General features: G+C 37.7%; 1 protein-coding gene and 1 pseudogene across 1 annotated transcript; both read left to right on the top strand.

Annotated features, from left to right (window-relative positions):
* Positions 1-1,818: 1,818 nt before the first annotated feature.
* Positions 1,819-6,665, top strand: LOC120276671 (external alternative NAD(P)H-ubiquinone oxidoreductase B2, mitochondrial-like). The gene is given in 11 exon segments (XM_039283340.1): positions 1,819-1,954; positions 2,854-3,118; positions 3,204-3,410; positions 3,730-3,980; positions 4,340-4,556; positions 4,661-4,765; positions 5,179-5,451; positions 5,588-5,653; positions 5,655-5,710; positions 6,144-6,263; positions 6,385-6,665. Coding segments are annotated over 11 exon segments (1,740 nt in total). The 5' UTR covers positions 1,819-1,862; the 3' UTR covers positions 6,473-6,665.
* A 586-nt stretch (positions 6,666-7,251) lies between these two features.
* LOC120276871 lies at positions 7,252-10,947 on the top strand (annotated as a pseudogene).
* The last annotated feature ends 2,028 nt before the right edge of the window (positions 10,948-12,975 follow it).

Below are 12,975 nucleotides of genomic sequence, written 5' to 3' on the forward strand. Positions count from 1 at the left end.
AAATCTTGGATATAATCCACTGTTTGATATGTCTGTGTATACGATAATAACAAATTGTCCAGAAAGAATGATCCTCATAAATATTACTAAATTTTATTGATAGAACAGAGATGGTGTATCTTGTCTCCATAATCTTATTGTTATACATGGTTTACCAATCTTTGTCTAATTGGGCATAAAAAAACAATCTAATGACTTATAAGGTTTAACAAAATCAATTGTATTTATATATATATAAAAAATCTATTGGCATTGTCCAAATACTATATACTCCTATGAAACTCCGCTATTGGATATTTAATATACAATTGATGATTCTCTTTTTTTTTTTTAATTATGATCAAAGTCAAAAGTAATGCATGTACATCGAATATCCAACTCTCGTTGATGTCTTTATAATGTTTCTTCTTTTCATCTACCAAAATGTGTCATATATCAATAGTCAACATATTGGCAAATACCACTTACTAATGTAACTTAATATAATAGTCATGCGCTCATAAATGTGCCTTATATCAATAATGCATGTTGTTTCACCTCAAGCTCTTACTTTTATTAACTCAATAAAAAATTATGCACATAGATATACATGTATTTCAACCAATATTCTCTCCTTTAGACACAGTTATAATTCAAAATTAATCATATATTTATTTTATATTTATTATTATTTTTTTTTGCAGCTTAGATTTTGAAGAAAATCAAGCTTAATCAAGAATGTGATAACCATCGTTAAGAACGGTCATGACTTCATGTGCACTTCATCTCGAAGAAAATTCTCTTGCAATTTGGAAAATCCTCAAATTTCATGGTAAGTCATCTTAATTGACAACTCCCAGAGGAACCATGGAAGTTTGATCTTGTATAGAAATCAATACCTAGTATCTACGTCTATTACCCCCCAATTTTTTTTTAGTTCATACAGGGGTACTTGTTCATAGTTTGTGGTTACATCTGGTTATATACTATATATATTATTTATCTAATTTCAATTTTTGGCAACAATCTGTTTTATTTATTTATTTATTTTTAAATCATGCACTTTGCTGGTTGAGGCCCAACCGTTTAGATTCAAGGGTTATGCTTTGTTCCTTTTCTTTTAAATCAGAGCCTTGCATCTGATGTGCTTCTTTGGTGATTGCCAACCACCATCAACACAGCAAAGCAATACACACCAACCTTGCTTTCCAATTGGACACGCGTTCTTCCATCATCACCGTTCAATGCCCGCCTCATGACCATGTTCCAACCCATCCAACCGTCAACATACGGTGACATGGAAGCCAAACTCCCGCCGACTCGCTCCTCCTCTTCTTCTCCATATTCTAATGCCTTCCTCCTTTTTTGGCACGTGAAAGAAAGAAACTTCACCGTGCCTTCCAGAATGTGTGATTAATAACACAGCACCGAAACGTCTGTCCCATTCCAACCCACCAGAAAAAAATAAAAAAAATAAAAAAATAATGCATTCGTGGCAATATGTAATTGGGTCATTGATGTATGTTCTCCGCCAGAGTTCAATTTCGAAGTCTCTTTTAAGTGCAGCCCCTTTCTTGGTTAGTAAGTCAAAGAAATCCTTCTCTTTTTTTAATTATAAAATTAAAAACCTGAGAGAAAATGACGGCATTTCAATATTTTGACCAAAAATCACCGAAGAAACGGGAAGCCAATTTTTCTTTTATAAAAAAAGAGAAAAAAAGGAATAAACGAATTTCTCCGGGAGCCACGTGTTCTCTATAAATATTCAACTTCCGAAGATCTCGAAGACCCACCGCGAGAACTATTGGTTTTTGGTTCCTTTTTTTCCAAAATTTCCAGTTCTCGTTCTCTTTTCATCTCCATTAACACGAACGAAATAAGCTATGCGTTTCACGACGTTTGTCCTGGATCGCACCTCCCAGGCCCTTGGCCGTGGTCCGTCGATCTCCAAGCTCGTTGTTCTCTTCGCCGTCAGGTTTCTCCCACTGCTTAGATTTTTTTTTTTTCGTCTTTATACGGTGATGGAGCCCTAGATCCATGTTTTCCTGATTGAAGAGATGTGTTTGGTGTTTGATTTCCCTTTTTCCATCTCATTGTTAGCTTGTGAGGGAGTTACTTGCCCCTGTTTTGCTTCCATATCTATATCTATATATATATGTATATATATCATATCTTGTTTTGCTGGCTTCTTAGTTGATAACTTGCATTCAATGTGATGGTTCATGTGTTTAAACTCTGTTTGATAGCCTTGTTCTCTGTGTGTGTGTGTGTGTGTGTTTTTTATAATAATAATATTCTGAACATTTCACTATTCGCTGGATGCTTTATTTGTAGCCACATAATTTAAGATTCGTGCAAGAATGCCTGATCTATGATAGAATTTGATATTATAAATCCAGGAAAAAGTTATGGTATGTGAAAGGATATGTTAATGTTCTGTATTGATGGTCTATTGATGAAACTAAATTCCATATGTATAAAGAAGAATTTTTCAACCATTAGCAAGGTGGTTCATCATTTGACCTTCGTGTGCTTTTTAGAAGAGGTGGGCACTAGATGCTTAGAACAACCTTTTTCATGTACTTTTTTTTCTGCCTTTTATTTAATTGTAAACTGTAGTTCTCCAATGTTTTGATTTTGTAAGTGTGCTATATCTTCCTTGTATGTGTGTATATATGTTTAGCAGCTTGATAGGAAGATTTATGTTTTCTTTATTTTTATTATTACTGGTAGGTATTGTATTACTGGAATTCTAAAAGGTGGAGTCTTTGATCTTTGGGTCATTTTAAATTTGGTACTGTTCATGTAGAGTTTCTAATATGTTGCTTGTCATTTTCCTCCTCAACTTCGACTTTGATTCGTTTCTGCGTGCAGTAGCGGGGGTCTTGTGGCATATGCTGATTCTAGGTTGGACAATGGGGTTGAAATACCCCAAGGACCTCCCAAGAAGAAAGTGGTTGTCCTTGGAACTGGTTGGGCTGGCACTAGTTTTCTGAAGAATCTGGATACCTCTTTGTATGATGTACAGGTGGTATCACCTAGAAACTATTTTGCTTTTACCCCTTTGCTGCCAAGCGTTACCTGTGGAACAGTAGAAGCTCGTAGCATTGTTGAGCCAATCCGGAATATTGTGAAAAAGGTCTGGTTTATATTAATAAGCATGTTTCAAGTATTTCAAGTTAGCAAATTGAGATGTGAACTAACATAAAAGAGATGTTTGTCAGAAAGATGGACAAGTAAAATTTTGGGAGGCTGAGTGCTTCAAGATTGATCCAGCAAACAAGAAAGTTCTTTGCCGGTCAAACATCGGGACAAACTTAGATGGCAATGGTGAATTTGCAGTTGAGTATGATTACTTGGTGGTTGCACTGGGAGCCAAGTCAAACACATTTAACACACCTGGTGTCGAGGAGAATTGCCATTTTCTCAAGGTACGCTCTTGTTCTCATACAATGAAGAATTCAATTTTTTTTCTAGATCATGAAGTGGGATAAGTAAGTGGAAATTAAAAATATACCTGATTTGGAAAAATGGTAGATTATTTTAACTTCCAAGTAGTCTAGTAACTCTGGCAATGTCAGCCACTTTGCCAAAAAAATAATATTTTCCTGTTTCTTGTCACATTTTACCATTTTCCTTAAGTTGATTGTGAATTCTAACAGTTATTGTCACATTTCATATGAATCGCATTGGATCCAAAAAGAAAAGAAAAATTGAACATTATTTTCCTGGCAATGCTTCTTCCTGTAGGAAATAGAGGATGCCCAAAAGATCCGCAGGAGCGTCATGGACTGTTTTGAAAGGGCCTGCCTTCCAAACCTCAGTGATGAAGAGAGGGAGAAGAATCTTCATTTTGTTGTTGTAGGTGGTGGTCCAACCGGTGTTGAATTTGCTGCAGAATTGCATGACTATGTCTCTGAAGACTTGGCAAAGTTATATCCTAATGTTAAGGATCTAGTGAAGATATCAGTAATCGAGGCTGGGGAGCATATATTGACCATGTAAGAACTTACAGTATTTTTAATAGTTTTCACAGTGTCAGTTAATGTTCTATGACAGAATTGCTCTGCCACTTGTTGAAATGGGCGGATGCATTGTACGCTAGTTAGTGCAGGTGTTATATCACATAATACTTGTAACTACTTAATCATACATAATGCTTAATGCCACAGACTGAATAAAAATTATTCATATTCCCATTTTATAATGCATGTAGCTTCTATGATATTTTACAGCTTCTGTGTTTTTATGCTTAGAATTTCAGATGTGGAATATTAGCTTCTTCTTTCACCTTTAATTTTCTCTTGTTCTAGCTGCTTATATTTTTCTTTTTGTGTCTGTGATCGTGATTGGCATGTAGGTTTGACAAGAGGATCACAAAATTTGCTGAAGACAAATTCCAGAGAGATGGCATTAACGTGAAAACTAATTTCAAGGTTGTGAAGGTGTCCAATAAAGCCATCACGATGACCAATCCGTCTACTGGAGAGGTTTCTGTACCATATGGAATGGCTGTTTGGTCTACTGGTATTGGCACACGTCCTGTCATGATGGACTTAATGAAGGAAGTTGGTCAGGTTAGCTAATCAAGATGATTAACCATAAAGTATAACCCAGTTAATGTTATTTTTATTGACCTTCTACTTTGTAGATTGAATTCCCTTGCTAATGCCCTCTACAGGCTGGTAGGCGTGTACTAGGGACTGACGAATGGCTTAGAGTGCTTGGGACTAATAATGTGTATGCCCTTGGTGATTGTGCCACAATAAGCCAGAGAAAAGTCATGGTAAGTGCAGTCCAGTCTTCTTATTGCGTGGTATTAAGCTGTTACTTTTCTCGTTGATTTTCTTCCGCAGAGAATCCTGGATTCCACATCCATTCATCTGCTCATCTTTCTTAAGTAATTAATCTTCTTTGTTTAAGGTGTATGACTTAAATTTGACTTACTTTTATTAAAACCTGCTTTATTTTTAAATAATTATATATCTTGATTCCCTTGGTTACTTCTAACACATTTTCTATTCTTTTCCAGAGATAAAAAACAATCAACTAACAATCACCTTAATCTCATTGTTGTGTTTAACCCTGAAATATTACTAGATCCGCCTGTCAATGCTAAAACAGATCAATTATCAGTTTGGATATTTTTAATGTGTTGCCTATCTTACTCAATTTCTCATGACACCAATATTTTTGCAGGAAGATGTCTCTGCTATATTTAAGGTTGCAGACAAAGACAACTCTGGAACTCTGACAGTGAAAGAAATCAAGGAGGTTCTTGATGACATCTGCGTTAGATATCCTCAGGTGGAACTCTATTTGAAAACTAAGCAGATGACGGACTTCTCATATTTACTTAAAGATTCCACTGGAAATGTCAATGAAGATTCTATTGAATTGAATATAGAAGAGTTTAAGAAAGCCCTTGCCAACGTGGATTCACAGGTCAAGAATCTTCCTGCAACAGCACAGGTAAAGCTATGCTTGCGAGTAATAGCTATGTTTGCAAGCAATTGGTGTAATTTACTTCAATTTAAGATATCCTTGTTAGGAAAACTGATGAGAAATTGAGAACATTCTCTATGGCTTATTTGTTGTGTTTCGTCAGGTTGCTGCACAACAAGGTGAATATCTTGCTCGGTGCTTCAACAGAATGAAGCAATGTGAAGAAAAATCCTGAAGGTCCCCGCCGAATCAGAGAACCAGGCCGACATCGCTTCCGCCCTTTCAGGTACTTTTTTTGTTTTTGTGACCAGATTTTATCATTGCATAAATTAAAAAAATGCAACCTTCCACATGATTAATGGAAAGCATTTAATTTAAATTAGTTAGTAGTTCATTCACAGGCCTCCATATCAACCTGTGAAGTCAATCTTATTGATATCTAACATAAATTACCTTCATCTTGAATCTGCATAATTGTCATTCATCTCTTCTCTCGGTGTTAAATCCATCATCCAGGATATTAAAAATGTTGAATCCAGTTTAACAGAGGTGCTTCATTTATAGGTTCAGTAGGTTTCAAGTTTTTTGTACATCTTACATCAAGACTGTTCCGTTTACATCTAACTATTGACATTCGTGATGGAATTTTTTGAATACAATTAAGTTAACAAGTAAACATGTTCACTGATAATATTTTTGTGTTTTTGTGTCTGTTGAAGGTATAGGCATCTTGGGCAATTTGCTCCATTGGGAGGAGAGCAAACGGCAGCCCAATTGCCTGGAGATTGGATCTCAATTGGCCACAGTACCCAGTGGCTTTGGTATTCAGTATATGCAAGGTATCTCAATATTTACAAATTAACTTGAATTTTATCACCCTGACTCTTTTTGGCATGATATATTGGGCTTATCTTCTCCATTTTTAATCTCTGTTCCACTGTTTTTTCACCTCAAATGCAGCAAGCAAGTCAGTTGGCGCACGAGGATGCTGGTGGTATCTGACTGGACAAGGCGATTCATCTTTGGAAGGGACTCGAGTTGCATCTGAGTCCTGTAGAGGAACAAATCATGCATTAACTTTGTCCTGTTTCCCTACCATATTCTTTTCCGGCAACAACGTCTATTTGTTTACTATGACAAGTTTAAATTTCTTGTCAATTTTTTGAGTACCACTGTCTATGAATGAATTCATTGTAATAAATGTGCGAGTATTGGCAGTTTGCTTTGTACCGTGACTTGAATTTCCAATTTGCATAAGCTTTTTTAGAATGCTTGTCATTGTCTTGGCTTTTCAGGCAAATTATGGACCACACTCTCATTAATTGTGAGATGCCCATAACTATTATCTGGCTTGTGATTCTTCCCTTCTATTAGCATTTTAAATTAATTCATTGTTTAATTGAATGTATTATTTCTGCCGATGGCTTTGATAGTAGAGATTTGCGTGGTTTAAAAAAATGGTTTTCAATTTTAAATTTTGATACATGTACCACAGGCACCACAGGCTTCTAAAACATCAGTGGGGCAAAGGAAAAAATAACAATTTCTAGTGATAAACTGGGTTTGAGAAGGAACTATATATAAAAATGTGACGAGTGCACTAAAAGTTATCTGACTTCTTCCTCACCATATATATATTAATATATATATTTGTATATGTTTTCAGATAGAGCTTCTATATATCTCATTAATTATGTGGTGCTTTAGCAATAGCAGGTAAGGGGGTGTTTAAAGCATTTGGTGGCGAGGTACTTTCGGAAAGCAGTAGTCATGCTTGTTCTATTCGCGGACAAATTTTGTACGTAATGCAAAAGCTTGTTCTTGCCTTCTTTGGATGCGCTATGACTCGCTCACATCCTCCTTCTCGGTCCTGTTGCCTTTCAAATCTCTTTGAGACTCGTGATGACCCGTCCATTTCTTCTTAATTTATAGTTTAAACAGAAACAACACATCAAGAAGCTAGAGCATGTTATTGTTCACCCCATCAACCAGCTGCTCCTCTCCCAGCGCCACCATGGCCAGCGCCAGCACCAGCGGTGAATCATCTTGTCACTCTCACCACCCTTCCTGCATCCACTACACCAAAGGAGGTTTAGGAGAAGACGACGACGAGGGAAGCATTAATCGCACCGTTGGCTCTCGCAAGACAGGCCAACATCTGATGGATGCTCGATGGACTCATGAGTGGAACCGAGCCTTCGTCTTGGTCTGCGCCGCAGGTCTCATTGTTGATCCTCTCTTCTTCTACGCCCTGTCCATCAGTGAGGCTCGCATGTGCCTCTATGTTGATGGATGGTTCTCCATCACGGTCACCGCACTCCGGTGCATGACTGACGCCGTGCACCTCTGGAACATGTGGCTTCGTGTGAGGTCTGCCACCCGGATGAGGCGTCTCGATGGGGATGAAGGAAGTCGGTTTGGCCGTCTTCACCGTGACTACTTGGTATCCATGAGAGGCTTCTTCTTTGATCTCTTCGTCATTCTCCCTGTGCCCCAGGTGATGAGGCTTTATTAATTCTTTACCAAATTTCAATTAATTAATGGAACCATCATCATGCATGTCTGTCTGTTATTGCCCAAACATATAACTGCAATTGCCATTGTAGTAATTAATTACTTGTCACTATATTCCTGTTTATCTCTCTCCTTCAATTCATTTCAGCCTGTTAGTGTTAGCCAAACTGTTTATGATCTCTCCGTGTAGCTTTGTGGCATCTCTCCCTGAGTGCACGTCTGATGGAGAGAGAGAGAGAGAGAGAGAGAGAGTGAGTGAGTGACTATAGAGATCACGTGCAGTGGAAAACCCGTTCTCAAGATTCTCTCTGGCAGTTCTTTTGTTTCTAGTGCCCACCCGAGCGGGGCCGAGCTTACCACGAGTTGTGTAAATCGTACTTGAAAATAACGTGAAGTGAATGGGTTGAATAGCATCAATAGTACTAAATCATATACTAATGAACATTATTCAGGAGACTGGGCAACAGTGACATGAATTATTGTTATTATTCTTATTATTAATTACTGTTATTGCCATTGCAGGTTGTTTTGTGGGTGGCGGCACCATCTCTGATACAGAAAGGATCGACAATGACGGTTATGACAGTGATATTGATCATGTTCCTCTTTCAATACCTCCCAAAGATATACCACTCTCTCTGCTTTCTGCGTCGCATGCAGAACTCCTCTGGTTACATATTTGGAACCATCTGGTGGGGAATTGCTCTCAACTTGATAGCCTACTTTGTTGCATCACATGTAAGTCCTCCTCTCTTTTTTTTTCCCTATAACCCTGCTTCTCTGTTATTTATTTATTTATTTATTTATTTCACCACAACATCAATTTTCTTAATTGATTTGTTACCTGAATATATCTCTCAGCCTAAGTTGCAAATATTTAAGTAGTTAACCACTTATGAACAAAGCTCATCTTCAATATATATTAAGAAGATGCTCATCGGATTCTCTAATTGAACGGTACCAATAAAACACCACGTTTTCTATTTATAAACCTTTGGAATAATAATATTAGATTATCATCACGGCCTACCCTATGTGCACCTACCTGAGCAGAGTTCTCCCAGCTATGTAGAAAATAATAAACAGCTTGTCCTATCAGGCTGCAGGTGCCTGCTGGTACCTGCTAGGAATCCAAAGGGCCACAAAATGTCTTAGAGAGCAATGCATAACAGCCCAAGGATGCGGACTGAAGACAGTGGCTTGTGTGGATCCAATATACTATGGCACAACAACGACAACAATGAAAGACTTGGGAAGATTGCACTGGGCCAAGAACATGACTGTGAGGACTACGTGCCTGGATAGCAGTGATAATTTTGAGTATGGTGCTTACAAGTGGACGGTCCCTCTTTTCACCAAAACTAATCGTGCAGAGAAGATCCTCCTCCCAATCTTTTGGGGCCTAATGACTTTAAGGTCTTACAATGTTAAACCTTTCTCTCTGATATCCAGTTTCTACTGCAAAGTTAATTACTCAAACTTAGCTAGTTAATTATAAACATTAATATTTTAGAGATTATAATTAATCAGCACATTTGGGACGCTTGAGAGCACAACGGAATGGCTGGAGATTGTTTTCAACATCATCATCGTCACGAGCGGGCTCCTTTTGGTCACCATGTTGATTGGAAACATCAAGGTGAGTAATGTATTTATTTTTTGGTGTGCTTGCATGCATGCATGCATGCATGTATGCATGTGTTAATGGTTCATGTCATGAAACATGGAGGACGTCCAAATGAATGAGCGTGATATAAAATGACTGGCTGGCAGGTGTTCTTGCACACGACCACATCGAAGAAGCAAGCACTGCATCTGAAGATGCGGAGCTTGGAGTGGTGGATGAGACGGAGGCATCTCCCGCACGGGCTGAGGCATAGGGTCAGACAGTACGAGAGACAGCGCTGGGCGGCAATGCGTGGCGTGGATGAGTGTGAGATGATCCGAAACCTCCCCGAAGGCCTGCGCCGAGACATAAAGTACCACCTCTGCCTCGATCTAGTGCGCCAGGTTCCTCTGTTCCAACACATGGATGAGTTAGTTCTTGAGAACATCTGTGACAGAGTCAAGTCCTTGATCTTCCCAAAAGGAGAAACTGTGAGCTAATTAATTAATTTTGATTAATTAGCTAATTAATTATTCCAAATTTATTTGTTAAAATGATAATCGCTCAATCAACACATTAATATTTCAGATTGCAAAAAAGAAGGTGACCCGGTGCAGAGAATGTTATTCATAGTGAGAGGGCACCTGCAAAAGCAGCCAGGTGCTCCGGGATGGAGTGAAGAGTTGCTGCATGTTAGGACCTGGGAATTTCAGTGGGGATGAGCTCTTGTCATGGTGTTTGAGAAGACCATTCATTGAAAGGTTGCCTCCGTCTTCGTCGACGCTGGTGACACTGGAGACAACGGAAGCGTTCGGGCTGGAAGCGAGTGATGTGAAGTATGTGACGCAGCACTTCAGGTACACGTTTGTGAATGAGAAGGTGAAGAGGAGCGCACGCTACTACTCGCCCAGTTGGAGGACATGGGCGGCTGTAGCAATTCAGCTGGCGTGGAGGAGGTTCAAGCACCGCTCCGCATTGGCGTCTCTTTCCTTCTCACTCCCTCGAAGGCCTGCTTCTCGTTGCTCGTCGCCCGGAGAGGACCGGCTTCGCCATTACACTGCGCTCTTGACATCTCCCAAGCCACAACTGGATGATTTTCCCTTGTAAGAGAGAGAGAGCGAGAGATCAGATGCATGGCGCCTGGCTCCTAGCTCCTAGCTCCTCATCTTAATTTGCTTAAAATTAATATAATAAAACACAATGTTGTATGTATTTCATTAATCTTCTTGTCTTATTGACCTTAACTATCAATAAACACCACTGCAAACTGAAAAAACGTACATCTAGTGTTCTTTCATATTAATTTGGGCTAATAGCATGAGTTCATGTATGACACTGGGCTTGTTATGCTTGAAATAAAAGAAATGACACTGGGTTTGCACTTTGCACCCCTGCTGTTGACTCAAACAGCAATTATGTACATATTTTTCTATAAATGGAAATAACTCTCGTCTCCTCCACGACGGCCCATTTTATGTCGATTTTCAAACCCTTTCCCGTGGGTGGCAAAGTCAATAGGCCATATTTTGGGCTTGTTGGAGTTAGTTTTTAAAAAAAAGTGCTTTTTTATTAAGTTATGGAAGCATTTTTTTTTTTTTAAAGTGCTTTTGAGAGTAATGGCTTTCTATATTTTGGGCCAGAGATTGACAAGTTTGAGAGTAGATCAAGGATCTAGAGGAATGACGAACTTTAATTTGAACATTAATTAATGAGTTTAACCTCTCCCTAAATGGGAAAGTGGTGGTTTAAGATTATGACTCGAGTGAGATAGTGTGGCTCCAAAGTCATTCGAGTTAATTACTTTCGGAACTAGCTAACACACTCGGAACCCCTATAAATATCAACAACCACCAAGAGTATTACTATTCTTGTCACGCCCCGAACCTGGCTCCCCAGGCCCAGTGCACTGACAAACGGCCACACACCCACCAGGCGAGGCCCGAGTAGGGCATGTAAGGCCTCAAAACGCATTCTCAACAAATCACAAAAAAACATCTAACAGAGAGCAAAAGGCTAGAAACAAGAATGGAGTTCAACACTAAAAAGAAATAACTAAGTGTCTTTCGCGATTACTTTACAAATTTAATCAAATAAAAAAACTATGCCCACAACAACGGGACTTATTACATGCTAAGAAGATTGACGGTGGCTCAACGATCCCTGCTAAGCTATCCAGTCAGCGACCTCTACTCCCGATCCGAAAGAAAATAACAACAAAAATTTATGAGCTGCGACTCGATGAAGCACCCACTAAAAAAATATAGGGATCACTTATCAAAAATCATGATTTAATGATTTGCAAAAACCAACCATAAGTTTAATTCACATAACATAGATGTCAAAAATTTAGCATATAGGTCCCCCAAACAACTATTGCCCAAAAACAAATCACAAAAATTCATATATTTACCCTCGGTGACCGAGACAAAACAAAAATCATATTCTTACCCTCGGTGACCCGAGCCAAAAATTAACAAAGGCCGATATTACTCGCAGAGCGGCAGCGGTGGGAAACTATAGTTTTCAGAACAAAATACGTGTCGACACGGTCAGTGTTTAACCCCCAGTGACAGGGTTGTTGCAAAGTTAGTTGGGGACTAATTTCTATATCAAAGTACCTTGTTCACAAAACGATGAACTAACAAAATTCAAAACACACAAAGTATAAAAATTTACAGTAACATGATCCCATTTTTTTTGTCATATCAAAATACACCAGTTAATAGAATACAAACATGAACATATATTAAAAATAATAATACTCTTTAATCAAAAATTAAATAAATACCTGAAATTCAAAATAAATAATACATAATACATCATCTGGACTTAAACCCAAGAATTATTCACAATTTAAACAAATTTCCAAAATTAAGAAATTTTAAATAATTATAATTCAACACAGTATGTAAAATTTCAGAAGATATGAAATTTTAAAAAAGAAAAGAAGAAATTCAGAATTTAAATGAATTATCTTGAAATTCAAAATTTAAATAAAATCAGGATTTCGCTGCACATGTAAACATTTCAAATTCAAAAGAAGATCATCAATTTGAAATATTAAATAAATTAAAATAATTCCGAAAATAGTATTAATTATATAAATATAATTTGAATAATATACAGAAATCTAATTATCCAAAATAAATAAATAAAAATACATATTTTCACAAATTTAACAAGTTTCAAAAAGTCTATATACGTAGTATAATTTATATGTGATTACTTTACCTAAATGTCTCACAACTCCAAGACTCCAAATCAGATTATCCAAAATCAAGCACTCGAAGGATGCCCTAACAAACATAAATCATGTGCGTAAAAAGAATGAATAAACACAAAGGTTGGTGAACAGCATATCAAATTCCTAAGGTAGTACATAGGGGTGAAAACTAAGGATGAGAATAAGTGAGATCTCACAACCATGATAA

The sequence above is a fragment of the Dioscorea cayenensis genome, chromosome 15 (assembly GCF_009730915.1).
Source record: "Dioscorea cayenensis subsp. rotundata cultivar TDr96_F1 chromosome 15, TDr96_F1_v2_PseudoChromosome.rev07_lg8_w22 25.fasta, whole genome shotgun sequence".
Classification (NCBI taxonomy): Eukaryota; Viridiplantae; Streptophyta; class Magnoliopsida; order Dioscoreales; family Dioscoreaceae; genus Dioscorea; species Dioscorea cayenensis.